This window comes from Bombina bombina, chromosome 2 (assembly GCF_027579735.1).
Source record: "Bombina bombina isolate aBomBom1 chromosome 2, aBomBom1.pri, whole genome shotgun sequence".
Taxonomy (NCBI): Eukaryota; Metazoa; Chordata; class Amphibia; order Anura; family Bombinatoridae; genus Bombina; species Bombina bombina.
In genome coordinates this window covers 1,186,118,760-1,186,134,854 of record NC_069500.1, presented here as the reverse complement: position 1 = coordinate 1,186,134,854, position 16,095 = coordinate 1,186,118,760, and the positions used below count along the sequence as shown (strand labels likewise).

General features: G+C 35.7%; 1 protein-coding gene across 1 annotated transcript in view; it reads right to left on the bottom strand.

Annotated features, from left to right (window-relative positions):
- Positions 1-16,095, bottom strand: part of SNX25 (sorting nexin 25) — a 776,760-nt gene that overhangs the window by 360,717 nt on the left and 399,948 nt on the right. The window contains exon 6 of the mRNA XM_053703884.1: positions 4,209-4,279. Coding sequence (XP_053559859.1) covers positions 4,209-4,279 — 71 coding nt within the window. The remainder of the gene's footprint in view (positions 1-4,208; positions 4,280-16,095) is intronic.

Here is a 16,095-nt window from a genome sequence, read left to right as displayed (position 1 = left end):
AAAGGGATTCAAACATACAAGTAGACATTTCAGCAGCTCCGATTATAGCATATATAAAAATCAATTTCAAAGACTGTTCCAATTCAAATATTTGTCCCTCAATGAAGACTGTTTAATATAAGCGATCTGCACATCTAACCCTAACGTGAGCTTTACTAAATTGATGGAACCTCACGATTCCGGTGCGTATGTTGCTGACAAGGGGCTTTGAAATCCGCCATCTTGAGCCCATCAATACTGCGTTACTCTCAAGCGCGGCGCCTTTTACTATCTTTAACTATAAAGACTGCGGAGCAAATTATGGAGGAGATACACATTTTTATAGAAGGGTGCTGTAGCATGTTTGAGCGCTTACCTATCTTGGCACCCCAGCAAGTAGATGCCAAGTCTGCGGACCATACTACCCACACGCCCATCTGCATGGCTACTCTCGGAGGTGGTGACGCTTTGGGGCCTCGGCGCTCCTCATCTTCTAGGCATATTGTTTTGGGAGTGGTGTATGGGACTGCGGCGACTCACCTGACTTGGAAGGATCCCGAGCACAAGATATTCAAAGCAAGATACCTAATACCCTCAAGCAATGTAACCCTCGCCTGCATGCCGCCAGACACGATGAAGTGCTCCAGCCCAGCACAACAACAGGTTTCTCTTGCTGAGCCCAGTGGTTGCATGTGGGGCCTACTGCCTGCAGCTGAAGCGGCCCAAGACAGCTCTTACCTCCTCTCACTAGAGGTTTTCTTATTGCCGGACTGTTTTGCCCAGATCAGCTCGATTGCAGCAGTTCAAAATCGCAACACAGTAGCTCGGAGACTTACAGAACTGTGCCACTGCTGCTCCAGCAAAGATAAGTCAGTCCTTTTCACCTGTGATCTGCAGAGGTTAAATATTACAGACATGCAACTAACGATTCCTAGAGGCATTGGTTAAAGGGACAGTCCTGTATTTTACTATGTCCACTACATTTGCTGCGGACTTCTGAGTGACATTGGCCATGGTGGCGGTGTGTTTGTCAATTCTTGGACTGTATGGTATAAGTTGGTTCGAGATCTTTGTTTGCTTAAAGCTTCTTTGCTATGTATCAGTATTTTATAGTTTTACTCCCCAGTTTGTTATTATTCACAACGCAGCATTTACTGAAGTTTTTCCCTATTGCCAGAATTGTACTATTACCAATCTAACTGTAGGGTTATATATTTGTTACTTGTGGGCTAACATTCTTCTTCTATTACTCCATTACACCACGTCAGAGAGTTAGTATGTTTATGTGGCCACTCTACATCAGTATTACATGATTGATCTGCCGGTTCTACAATGCTTATACGTTTAGACATTTGTTAAAGATAAAGCTTATTATATATGTATTTCTATTTTTTCTGACACAGTGGAGATATTCTGTGAAGACTGCAAATATAGGGTGAAGCCCACATTTTACAATCATTGGGCAAGATATGATTACTAATGCTACAATTTACTTAAGTATTTATAGAAAGAGGAGCTCCTATTAAGTTCACATTATGATATCCGCCCCCCCTTTCCTCCCACCCCTTCCTTCCCCCTCCTCCCCTTCCTTTCCTCCCATCCCACTTATTTGAGTGCTCAGGGTTGTCTGGTTATGGATTAGCCTTTCCAGTCGGGTGATCCTAAACCTTATTCTAAAAGATTTGTGAGCACAAAGCTTATTTTGGCTGCACCTTTGACGGTTATACAGTGTTGGTGGTTGGTAATGGGTTCTTTATTAAAATGCTTTTCACAAGGCATTATAATTTCTTAAAATTACTGATAATTTTCACATCAAAAGTACCTATCAAACACAATTTAAAGTTCTGAACTCCGCTATTTTTAATGTTATGTAAAGTTTCTTTTGTAAGGGTTGAGTTCTTTTCGTATTATAGAGGATCTCTATTGAGTAAAATTGTCTCCTGTCACTGGGTATAGGGCCCATAACCGGTCAGCAAAGTTTGACTAGGGAAGAATAGAGTAACATTTTCTTGTTCTGTCTAAAAATACATATGTATTCTCTATATGGTGTAACCACTGCCTTTATGTATTTTATCCCCTTGAAGGTGGATGAATACTCTTAAGCCTTATTCTTTACCCTTTTTAAATATGGTACTGATGTAATTTCACTTTTGCTTAGCACCCATTTAAATTATCCTTTAATATGTTACGCAATCTTAGGTGTGGTTTAGTTCTCATATATTACTTAAAGGTCATGTCCACCCTGACAACCTCCTCTTAATCTTTAATATTTAAATATATATGCAGTAACAAGCTTACAGTACCCCTTTTTGTTAACAAGCAATTTGTAAGTTTGCTTTACTCTTCTCTCTTATTTTACAATGTTGGGTGGCTGGTTCATTTCCTCCCCCCCACATTTTCCCCTCCCTATATGTTGCACCCTGGCTCTTGTGAATGCGCCCAGAGTGCTTTGCACAGTTTCCCTTGGAAAAAAAACTGCATTTATAATTTATAATTTTTATTTCATTAATGTAACAGATATGATTGTATAATATTTGCAGCAAGACCAGCGATATGATTTTCTTTCTTTAACTAATCCACCATTTTAGGTATTGTGCGTCATGCATGCTATAAAATACGTTTAATACATATTTTCAGAATATTATATCATTAATGTAACAGATATGATTGTATAATATCTGCAGCAAGACAAGCGATATGGTTTTTCTATATTCACCATTTCAGGTATTGTGTGTCTCTTGCATGCTATAAAATAAGTTTCAGACATATTTTTTAGAATATTTTACAGTAAGGAAAAAACTAGAAAATATGAGGTTAAAGGAACATGCCACCCACATTTTTTCTTTTATGATTTAGAAAGAGAATGCAATTTTAAACATCTTTCTAATTTACTTATATTATCTAATTTGTTTTATTCTGTTGATATTCTTTGATGAAAAGCATATCTAGATATGCTCACTAGCTGCTCATTGGTTGCTGCACATAGAAGCCTCGTGTGATTGGCTCACCATGTGCATGGCTTTTTCTTCAACTAAGGATATTTAAAAAATGAAGCAAAATAAATAACGGAAGTAAATTGTAATGTTTAAATTTCTATTCTCTATCTGAATCATGAAAGGTTTAGTGGCCCTTTAAGTATATTCTTTGTATGTCTGGATTCCTCTGTGAGGCTCTAGACACGACTTTGTTTTCTCAACGAAAATGTATGTTGTGATTCCATTCATCTGTATTTATATATTATTTGATATGCTTCAGTTATGATGTATTATGCCTTTAACCTCAATACAAATTAATTAAAAAAACACACAAGTAAAGTTCCTGCTAAGGGCCACAAGCACTGCAGCAAATCAGGAGTGCCAGTTACATACCGCCACTAATCACCATCAGTTTAATTTACCTTTGTAGGGATTAAAGACAGGTATTTAAAGTAAGTAATGCAAAAAAAAAAATGCATCTGGTTTGTAAGTTATAAAATAAGTTAGTTAGTTGGGACTATGTAATTATTTAAGCTAAACACATACTGACGGATTAGAACTGCAGGACTAAAAAATGGTTAATTGTACTATGCTGTATGTATGTAAATAAAAGATGCAGCTTTGTAAAGTTGCTATTATTTAGGCTAACTGACCGTTTACTTAGAAAGCTTAAAGGGACAGTCAACACCAGATTTTTTGTTGTTTGAAAAGATAGATAATCCCTTATGACCCATTCCCCAGTTTTGCATAACCAACACAGTTATAATTATACACATTTTACCTCTGTAATTACCTTGTATCTAAGCCTCTGCAGACTGCCCCCTTATTTTAGTTCTTTTGACAGACTTGCCTTTTAGCCAATCAGTGCTCACTCCTCAGTAAATTCACGTGCATGAGCTCAATGTTATCTATATGAAACACATGAACTTACGCCCTCAAGTGGTGAAAAACTGGCAAAATGCATTTAGATTAGAGGCGGTCTTCAAGGTTTAAGAAACTAGCATATGAACCTTCTACGTTTAGCTTTCAACTAAGAATACCAAGAGAACAAAGCAAAATTGATGATAAAAGTAATTAGAAAGTTGTTTCAAATTACATGCCCTATTTGAATCATGCAAGTTTTTTTGGACTTGACTGTCCCTTTAATTTTTAGCTATGACATTTCCTTCTGAAATAAAAATGACTATTCTTAATTCTTCCGTGTCCCTCATGTTTAATATATATAAATACAATGTAAATTAATAGATTTCTTACCTTTTAGCCTTTTCATCTGCGGGAAACTTCCAATTGTTGTTGCCTGAATTATTTCTACCACAATCTGGTACCTGCAAACAGAAAATAAACTATTATTTTTCAATATACACAACATGCTAGAAGACAATCTCTTGCTACTAACAAATAGAATTCATGTATTTTCTTGCCTTTGAGAAGTTACTATGGTAACCATTTTTTTTTGGCATTACATCTAATAAACTGTGATTTATTATACAGAGCAACCCCCAACAAATCAGCTTATGATGTTATTTGACTTGAATAGCATTTAGGACCTACAAGAGTTGAATTACCATAGTTTCTAGAAGTTTAAAAAAAAAAAAAAAATTCATTTCAATTGCAGATTGATTCAAACATTGCTATATCAAGGCACATGTTATGATGATCACGAGTTACAGGGACATTCTAGTGTAAAAATAAAATACTTCATTGTGTTAAAGCATTTTAATTTAAAGGGACACTGAACCCAAATTTTTCTTTTGTGATTCAGATAGAGCATGAAATTTTAAGCAACTTTCTAATTTACTCTAATTATCAAAATTTTTTTCATTCTCTTAGTATCTTTAATTAAAATGCAAAAATGTAAGTTTAGATGCCGGCCCATTTTTTGTGAACAACCTAGGTTGTCCTTGCTGATTGGTGGATACATTAATCCACCAATAAGTGCTGTCCAAAGTACTGAACCAAAAAAACACACAACTTAGATGCCTTCTTTTTCAAATAAAGATAGCAAGAGAACAAAGAAAAATTGATAATAGGAGTTTTTTTCACTATGTGTTTACTTATTAATGGTTAATTATATAGTCAAATTTGCACTCCTAGAACAAGAACAGATGAGGACACATCCAGTGATTGACGTACACGCATGTATGCAAACTTCCTATTTGCTTAGCAGCTCTATCTTCATCTGGAGTAATAAAAAAAAGACTACAACTTTGACTATTTAAAGTAATGGTAAACAATCAGTATATATATATATATATATATATATATATATATAATTTTTTTTTTTTATATATTCATTTTCATCTACCAATGTGATTCACATAATCCTTTTTTAATATAAAGTACAGTATTTAGTTAAATATATATAACTATTTTTCTTACCTGCCGTCAAGTACTTTCCCCCCGCCCACTTAGAATTTCATGACTTCAATACTGTGAAGTTCACAGTGGGTTGACCTATTTACAAGTCACAACATTGGGCGGAGTGAAGTTGAGTGACGGACGGCTCAATAGGCAACTTCACTCGATGCAGACTCCTGCGCAAGTAGTTTAACGTGCATGCTGAAATCCATCAGTCACTGCACACAAGTATTATTATATTTTATTTGTATAGCGTGCAAAATTCTGTAGCGCTGGGTACAAAGACAGCGGTATATAATGACAAAGATTTGTGATAAACTACAAAACATAAACTAAACAAATCTAGTACAGGAGGAAGAGGGCCCTGCTCCGGAGAGCTCACAGTCTACAGGTTTAGGGTGCGGGGACATAAGGTTTGGGGTAGCTTGTCACATGGATTGTTGCAGCAGTGAGTCAGGCAGTTAAAAAATGATTTAGGTTAGGATGAGAGATGGAGGAGAGATGGTAAGTCTCTCTGAATAGGTGGGTTTTCAAGGAGCGTCTGAAGCTATACAAGGTTGAACATAACAAAAAGAAGGATTTTTTTTCAAATTATCAGTTAAAGTAAAAAAAACAATGTTTGAAATAATAACACATTACTTACTATTTTGTTGTGACGTAAACACTTTAACTTCCTCTCCAATCTGGAAGAATCTGGCACGATTCCAAGTAAACACTGAATCGTAATAGTATCTATGATTCAGTATTTACTACAGCGTCAATGTGGTATGCCCCCCTACCTTACTGTGCATGTGTGAGCGATTCATGCACACGCTTCTGTAATGTTAGATAGTAAGGGAATTGGAGCTGTGGAGAGCATGCGTGTTCCAATCTGGCTTTTTAAAATAAAACTGTCAGTCAACTGACATCGCTCTTGATTGGTTGATCGTACAGAGGGAAGAAAAAAAAAAACAGACTACCGAGGAGGGCCATAGGGGGTGCGCAGTAGTCCACTTACTAACTATTTGAAAAAGTACACTTTACGGGTAAGAATAATAGTAAAAGAAAAAAGGGTACACTAACATTTCTGGACATAATCTCTTTGAAGGAACTTCAAAGAAACAGATTGTTTGCCATCACTTTAAAGGGACAGTCTAGTCCGAAATAAACTTTCATGATTCATAATGTAATTAGAGATAGAGAATGTAATTTTAAACAATTTTCCAATTTACTTTTATCACACATTTTGCTTTGTTCTCTTGGTGTTCTTAGTTAAAAACTAAATCTAGGAGGTTCATATGCTAATTTCTAAGCCCTTGAAGGCCGCCTCTTCTCTCAGGGCATTTTGACAGTTTTTCACCACTAGAGGGTGTTAGTTCATGTGTGTCATATAGATAAAACTGTGCTCGCGCACGTGGAGTTCAGGTGAGCCAGCTCTGAATGGCTAAAATGGATGTCTGTCAAAAGAACTGAAATAAGGGGCAGTTTGCAAAGGGTTAGATACAATGTAATCACAGAGGTTAAATGTGCAATTATATAACTGTGTTGGTTGTGCATAACTAGGGTAATAAAGGGATTATCTATCTTTTTAAACAATAAAAATTCTGGTGTAGACTGACCCTTTAACTTCTTTACTAGTGTTATACACAAAGTAGAAAAAGCAATTGGTTTAAAAAAAATGCATTCATACAGTATATCATTTTTTACACAGGAATATCACATTAAAGGGACAGTCAACCCCAAAAAATTCCTTACTGCTACAGATAATGTTTACTAAGATTAATATTTCAAAATGTAGCGCAATTTTGCTGAATATATTGTTTTCAAGAAAAATTACTTACTACATGTCCCTCTGGAGTTTTGAAATGGCCGCCAGCCCCCTCCTCTATTTCGTCATAACCCTTTTTCCTTCATTCCTTTTCTGCAAGAAACTTCTCGTGCCTCCACGTTCCCGTTGTTTGCGCATGCGCAATGCGCCGATTTTAGTGACCTTTTGAAGCAGGAACTTAAAATAACCGTTCAGTATCCTAGCGGTTTCTATATGTGGCCGACCAGTTGGCTTCTCTTCATCTACCGCCGCATATAGAAACTGCTAGGATACTGAGCGTTACTGATGATCCTGAATTCTGCTAATATGTATCAGAATATTTGTATCAGAACAAAGGGCTCAGTGATGAGAAATGTCTATGCAAACCCCATACATACATTTCTGTGAGGTTTCCAAGATATGAATTACACAACTTCTCTGTGATACGGCTCTCGCTGTAGTTGGCAAGGGCTGTTTAACTTAGTACTTGTCAGTGCCTTGTTAAATAATTTCCCAGTCTTGCTGCTCTTGCCAATAATTTGCCAATCTTACTACTCTGGCCAGATCTGTTATTCATCGCATCCCATTGGATTTCCAATACATGTTAATAGGACATAACAGTTAATATGCCGGGGCTACACTATAACGCAGCAACTAAGAACACTACACATTAACCAAAAATGTTTTTACCCAACAACTGCCATCAGCACTACGTGCCCATGCCACTGCTGATCTCTGAGTTTACATGGAGGCTTATTGTTATGTGTGCCCCATGCACATTTTTGTTATTACTTTTTTCACTAAGCAAAATGTGTTGCATTTGCATAAGTAAAACAATTCAATATAGATATTCCGAAACCAGGCTTTTATATTTCTTAAAGTAGTTTCATGGTTTTGGATACACATGTAAGCTCTCTAATCATCAGAGAGATACTATTTCAACTAAGCAAGAACATTAGAGACTCTTAGAAACAGTGATGGAGAAAAGGATGTATTGCAGGACTGCTCAAATCCATGTCACAGAGGCAAGGAAATGATAAATCGCTGACATGAGTGTATGTGGGGGAATAAAAATTATCAATACACATTGAAAAACACAGCTAAAAATTTGGGTTCAGTGTCCCTTTAAGGAAAACCCAGACTAACAATTTAAAATCGCAGAATAAAATTTTGCAAAAATTAAGCTAAAAACCCCCACTATTTTTATCACCAGTCTTTTTCAATAATGTGGTTCAAATATTAGACAAATGAAAAAACTTAATAGAGGAAGATTTACCGTGAACAAAAAAAGTCACAGTGCACTGATATAAGAAAAATAACTCAACAAATAAAATTATGCACCGCAAACAGTTTAAAAAAAAAAAAGTAAGGGGGGAACCAAGAACCTATGACTTTACCAGAATATAGTCATCTGCTTCCAGGGAAATGGAATCAAATTTAGTCAGACACCCTGTTATTAACAGCTTCCCATGTAGAATGACAAAATTATATTGGTGAAATCAAAGTTATATACAATTAACTCTGATATCAGATTTTTTGACCAAACCTCTTTCCAGAGTGGGCCAGGGAAGTACCCACCCCTGTCTTTTATGATATATCATAAAACTCTGAATCCTTGGCTGGGATTATAGAAAAACATCTAACTTTTGTTAGGTATATTCAGTACATAAACACATATAAGCAATCCCCTTGTGACATGGTTGTCATATTTTTATCATCCAGTGCCATATGTTATAATAGCAGGTTTTAGGATATACTTGCGTCCCCTCTGGCCTAAGCCTGTATTTTGATGGAGACAATGTTTTTTATCACTACTATTGCAATCTTTGGAAAATAAAAATCATTGTAGTGCAATGGCTAAAATGAACAGTGTCCTGTTGAACCAACGGCAAATAGTAAGTAGTCAGTGGTCTCATAAGCCTGATTATTTTAGACATTTCTGATAAAGGGTTGTAAACAGCAGAGAAGAAAAGCAAACGAGAAATGTAAGACCCTGAATGGTCCCATCCCCTCTACAAGCTGTCCCAATTTACAGATGCAAATATACAAATATTCTGAAATCCACACCGGTAGTCGCTTTTACTAGAAGATTTTTTTCTAATGCAGTTAGAGTGCAAAAAAGCTTCTATTCTAAACTGAAATGCATTTATGCACATGTCAATTCTGACTAATATTAATCTCTTCGTAAATTGTCATTGAAATTGCCATTGAAAATAATGTCAAATTAGACACTACTCTGCAAAATTATGAATTATTGGTTTTAAATGTATTTTTTTATACAGTTTTAAGTAATCTCTTCCAGTCTAGGAGTTAACAATGAAGGGAGCATACAGTGCCTTTAGTGCTGGGCTATGCTATCTTACAGCCACATCAACTCCAATTTTAAAAAGAGTCTAATGACAGATAATTGTAGCTGTCAGTAATGTTTGGCAGTGCCAGCCTGGTGTAGGCAGCTATTTTTAAATCAAACTAACATTAAGTAGCCAGGCAACAAAATCATTTTATGCTCTGTAACATCAACACATCACCGCTGAATGAAAACGTGAATAGATGTGTTCATCTGTTAACTACACAAGTGTAATAAAATGACTCATAATAATAATAGTGCAAGTAACAAATAATAATAGTGCTGAATATTTGTGTGTGTGTGTGTGTGTATATATATATATATATATATATATATATATATATATATATATATATAGTACACACACATATATCATATATACATATCAGCTATTTAGATATTTTAAACATATCCATCCATAAATTACCTAAGCAGAGGGTTACATAAAATACTACACAACAATGCAGATTAACAAATTGACTGCATCAAGCCTTGAATTCTGCAGGAACAAGTCTAGATTGGACCTCCAAATAATGCAAGCAGTAAGGTATTTGGGGCTTGATTTATCAATCATTTGGGGAATTCTCCTTTCTGTTCTCCTATAAGTTCTCTGCAGCAATCCTTAGGAGAGACGCAAATATGCGGCCGTATTTATCATAAAAAAGTACTTTTTTCTCCATAGGAGAGCTGAGGAGAAATAATGACAAATTTCTTATGTAGGATTAGTATCTTCTCCTTATTTATCACTAAAAATAATCAACTATTCTCCATGTCAATCATATATAAAACAATAGAAATCTTAATTCAGCCTTCCTAGTAGCTTTGTTAACGCCCCTCTTGTGCTTCAATTTTAGCGCTTTTTTATATCTTATTTTTATGCCACAATAGATATTTTTGTGCTCTGTTATATGTTATTTTGGTGCTCCATTATATATATATTTTTCACTCCATCATAAATTATTATTGCGCTCCAATAACCATTATTATTGTGCTTTGTTATAGATAATTTTTTAACCTTGTAGAGCCCTTTTTTTGTGTAACTGCTTCTACAATTGGTAGAGAATAGATTTCTAATGCTGTTCTCCACTTTAGCTATGGAGAACTTTAATGCAGGAACTTGCAGGAGAACTTTCAGTCCTCCACAGGAGAATATAAATGATAAATTTGTAACTAGGGGAATTATGAGGAGAACTATATGAAATACGACTAAAAAGATCTAATTTAATCCTTTTTTTGGAGAACATGTGAGAACAGAGTAGGAGAATTTTACAGTTGAACTTGCCAAATTTTAGGCGTATTTTTGAATGATAAATAGGGGAATTATTTCTCAGGAGAACTTTTAGGAGAAAATATAGGAGAATATGAATGATAAATCGAGCCCTTGGTCATTGAAAAATAACTGCTGCAAACAAGGTATTAATCTATTTACACTGGGCAAGGGCATGTATGTTAATTATATGCAACATATGACCAAGTACTTATATATCGCTGGCTTGATTGTTAGTAAAGCTACAGCATGTTGGCTTGAACGCTAGATTCTACACAGGTCAGCTGAGTGCACGTTTGCACATTTTGGTTTATTTGGATATTTGTTTATCCCCATTTGACTTTTTTGGTTTCTCAATTATATGCAACACTACATAAAAATCCTGTAATTACAAGGTGTTTATGTCCCTAAAGGAGGACCATGTCAAACTTACCTAACATTAAAATGTTAAAATAATTCAGACACTCAAAACAGAATAAACAGAATAATTTATACAGGAGGAAGACCCTGCCCCGACTGGCGTACAGTCTACAGGTTAATGGAAGAAAAGACAAAAAGGTATAGGGTAGCTCATCACACGGACTGAAAATGCAGCAGTGAGACAAGACAGTTCAAGAATTATTTCATCAGCATAAATTGTAGGTTTCAGAAGCGGGTAGTAGGGCTCTTTAAATAAGTGAGCTTTCAAAGAGAGCTTGAAGCTATACAAGATTAGAGAACCTCTGATGAGTGGGGTAGAGAGCTCCAGAGAGCAAAAGAAGCACTTTCAAAGTCTTGGGCACTTGGAGAGGAAAAAATATATCAATAGGAGACAACCAATATAGTTCAAAAGAGGGTAGTTCAGGAAATATGTGAAGATAAGTTAGAAAATTCAGTTGGATGTGACGTTTTAGAGTGTTTAATAGGCTATGGTCAGTATTTTCAACTGTATTCTAATGAGAACAGGGAAGCAGTATAAGAAAATGATGGATGAGTAAATCCAAAACATTCATGATAGATTGGAGGTGAAAGATGAAGGAGTTGAGAAGGCCAATTAAAAGGAAGGGTAGAGTGTGAGACCAAGACAGCGGATCTTAGTTTTTATCTTGCGCATATAGTCTCCAAAATTAATTTTTATGTGGGATGTTTAAAGGAAGTACAATATTTTATCAAAATAATAGCATGCTTCTGAAGCGATTCAAGCATAAAAGAAGGATATATTATTTGGCCAGGCTAAGCCCATTAGCCAGAATTAATTAAGAAATAGGAAAAATCAGTTCACGTTTAGGGCCCAATGATCTAAAGGACTGTGGGGCTTGCGAGAATATTTAAGAATGCTCGCTAGTACTTCAATTTCCCTCGTGGAATTATCTAAAGCCACTTTTTATCATGGAAACAGGGTGTCTCGCTAAAGGGCATATACTGCATTTTTGTATGGGAAGCAAATGCCTACATTACAAAAGTGTACAATGAAAATCAAAATTAAAAAAATCATACTAAATGAATAATTAAGTTAAGGTAAATCAAAAATTGTTCAACAAAAATCATTCGACATCAAAAAAGTAAAATTCATACTTATAACTACAAAATACAAAGCATAATTTAGCACTAAATGGGCATGTATGAAATACTCTCTCAAATCCCTGGGTAATTATCTAAACATTTCCGCTCTAGGAATCTTTGGGGGGTTTTTCACATCTAAAATGTGGCACATTTGTGACAAAATATGCAAAATATTTAATACCTTAATAGGAAAACACATGCATACAAAAACAGAGGCAAATGCAAGATGCTATACACCGAAAGCATCAAAATGTGATTTGTTTTTGATGCAGGATTTCATTTTTAAAGTGCGCCCCCTGCTCACTTTTTAAGCTCCATTAATTTATATAAGAGACATCTAGCCACTCGCAGGAACAGCCCCTTTTTCAAGATAATTCCATGAGGGTAGCTCCGGAGAGGTCCAGCTTGCAAAACCAAGTCAGAACTAGCAAAGTTTAGATAATCATGCACTTAGTCCCGGTATATAACAATTTATCCATAACATTAAGATTCATTACTAATTCTGTAAAATTAATCTTTTATCTTGATCTTAATCATTTACGTACTTTTTCCTTATCACAAAACAATGACAGCACTGCAAATAAAAACACAAATGTGAAAAAATCTGTATAATTAAAACATGTAAAGAGATAATATGCACAGTGTCATCACATAAATATATCTCAACATTTTGACCTCATTCAGACCTCATAACCCCATCAGGCCTCCAAAGGAACATATAACCTAAGGTAAATGGTGTTGTATCTGTGGTAGGACTGTAATACTTAAAGAATGAAAAAGTTACATTAGGTTATAGTAAAGGTAAAGAACGCCCATGTTCTGGAAAGCTCATTAAACACACCCTTCATGCTTATGGAAGCTCAAAGGGGTCATTATAGTCTAATGATTAGTCAGCATGCAGCTAGAACTGCTGTCAATAAATAAAGCATATTAAAAGGGACATGAAACCAAAAAAAAAAAAAAAATCTTTTTATGATTCACTAACTGAAAACATTGGTAAGCCAATCACAGGAGACAAATATGTGCAGCCACCAATCAGCAGCTAGCTGCCAAGCCTTCATAGGTATGCTTTTAAACAACGGATACCAAAAGAACAAAGCAAATTAGATAAAAAAAGTAAAATGGTTTAAAATTCTATGCTTAATCAAAAATCATAAAATAAAGAAAATTGGGTTTCATGTCCCTTTAACATGGGGAAGATCATTATGGACTTCACAATAAGAAAATACAGAGACACAAAATAACGTGGTGAATGCTTCCAAATCACCATATAACAATATTTTGTAATCTTATCTACAGTCCACTGTATTGGTACCCATGCTCCAACCTCCTAAGCTAGGCTTTCTGGAACAGTATTTAGGTGGTATGGAAGGATTGGGACATGAAACCCAATTTTCTTTATTTTATGATTTTTGATTTTCACTAAAGATTGTGAAGATACAATGTCTACATTAAGGGATGCTACGCAAAATAGAAACAAGCTTAACAGTAATCTTTTTACAGAGGATGAGGTTTTGTTAGCATTATCAAAAATAAATGTTACAAAGGCAGTGGGTCCTGATAATATTCATCCAAGGGTTTTAAAAGAACTTCGATCAGTGCTAACTGTCCCATTAACTGATCTGTTTAATCAGTCACTATTAACAGGAGCTGTCCCAGATGATTGGAGAATAGCAAATGTAATACCCCTTCATAAAAAGGGCAGTAGAGAAGAATCTGGCAACTACAGGCCAGTTAGTTTAACTTCAGTAGTAGGGAAATTAATGGAAAGCCTCTTAAAAGAATGAATTATGACTTACATAAAGACAAACAATTTAGAGGACCAAAATCAGCATGGTTTTACTTCAGGGAGATCATGTCAGACTAATCTAATTGACTTCTTTGATTATGTAACAAAAGTATTAGACAAGGGAGGAGCAGTTGATGTAGCATATCTAGATTTCAGCAAAGCATTTGACACAGTCCCACACAAACTTATTCACAAACTATATCTCCTTGGTCTAGATTCAAAAATTGTGAACTGGGTGGAATGCTGGCTTAAGGACAGAAAACAAAGTGTCTTAGTAAATGGAGTTCATTCAGCAGAGGGGGCTGTTACTAGTGGTGTTCCTCAGGGGTCAGTTCTGGGGCCTGTTTTGTTTAACATATTTATCTGCGATATCAGCAAAGGGCTACAGGGGAAAGTATGTCTCTTTGCAGATGATACAAAAATTTGCAACAGAGTGGATGTTCCAGGGGGGGTAGACAAAATGAGAAGTGATATACAACAATTGGAGGATTGGACAAACGACTGGGATCTAAAGTTTAACACAGCAAAGTGTAAAATAATACATTTAGGGAAGAAAAATCCAAATGTTAATTACAGACTCAATGACACTTTACTGACTGTTACAGACGAGGAACAGGACTTGGGAATTATTATTTCAGATGATTTAAAACTTAGTAAACAATGTAGTAATGCAGCGAGTAAGGCTAGCAGAATGCTTGGATGTATTGCTAGAGGTATTTGCAGCAGAAATAGTAAAGTTCTTATGCCACTTTATAGATCATTAGTTAGGCCTCATCTTGAGTATTGTGTGCAGTTCTGGAGACCATATCTTCAGAAGGATATTAACAAACTTGAATCTGTGCAAAGGAGGGCTACCAAAATGGTACATGGTCTAAAAAATAAAACTTACCAGGATAGGCTCAATGACCTAAATATGTATAGCTTAGAGAAGGGAAAGAGGTGATATGATAGCAACTTTCAAGTACATTAAAGGGTTTAGTAAAACTGAGGCTGTGGGTATTTTACATAAAATGGAAAATTCAAGAACAAGGGGTCATGAGCTCAAGCTAAAGGGTAGTAGATTCAGGAGTAATTTGAGGAAGCACTTCTTTACAGAAAGAGTGATTGATTTATGGAATAAACTTCCTCAAGAGGTAGTAGCAACAAACACTGTGGGGGACTTTAAAAATGCATGGGACAAGCATAGGGCTATCCTACGAACTAGATAAGTTTATACTGTTAGGTAAGGTCGGGCAGACTTGCTGGGCCTATGTCTCTTATCTGCCGTCAATATCTATGTTTCTATTCTTGGGGAGGCGGACAAGGTTTTGTAAAGAAAAACTGGGATGAAACACAGGGGATTAAGATCACAATGCAGGACCATCTCAGAAACTGAAGGATGATTACACTCCTGCAATACTTGGGAATAAGCCACATAGCATCAACAAAATAATTGGGAGGTGAAAACTTAAAGTATTAGATATTATTAAAGATTGTATAGAGGAATCTGAATGATTAAAAGGGATACTAAACCCACATTTTTTTATTTAATGATTCAGATAAAGCATGCAATTTTAAGCAACTTTCTAATTTACTCCTATTATCAATTTTTCTACATTCTCTTGCTATCACTATATTAAAAGCAGGATTGTAAGCTTAGGTGACGGCCCATTTTAGGTTCAGAACCTTGGATAGTGCTTGCTTATTGGTGGCTACATTTAGCCACCAATCAGCAGGCCCAACCCAGGGTGCTGAAACAAAAACATAATTTATGCTTACCTGATAAATGTATTTCTCTTGTGATGTATGGAGTCCACGGATTCATCCATACTAGTGGGATATTCTCCTTCCCTACTGGAAGTGGCAAAGAGAGCACCCACAACAGAGCTGTCTATATAGCTCCTCCCTTAGCTTCACCCCCCAGTCATTCGACAGAAGGCTAGGAAGAAAAAGGAGAAACTATAGAGTGCAGTGGTGACTGAAGTTTTTTAAATAAAAATATACTGCCTTTCTTAATAAACAGGGCGGGCCGTGGACTCGATACATCACAAGAGAAATAAATTTATCAGGTAA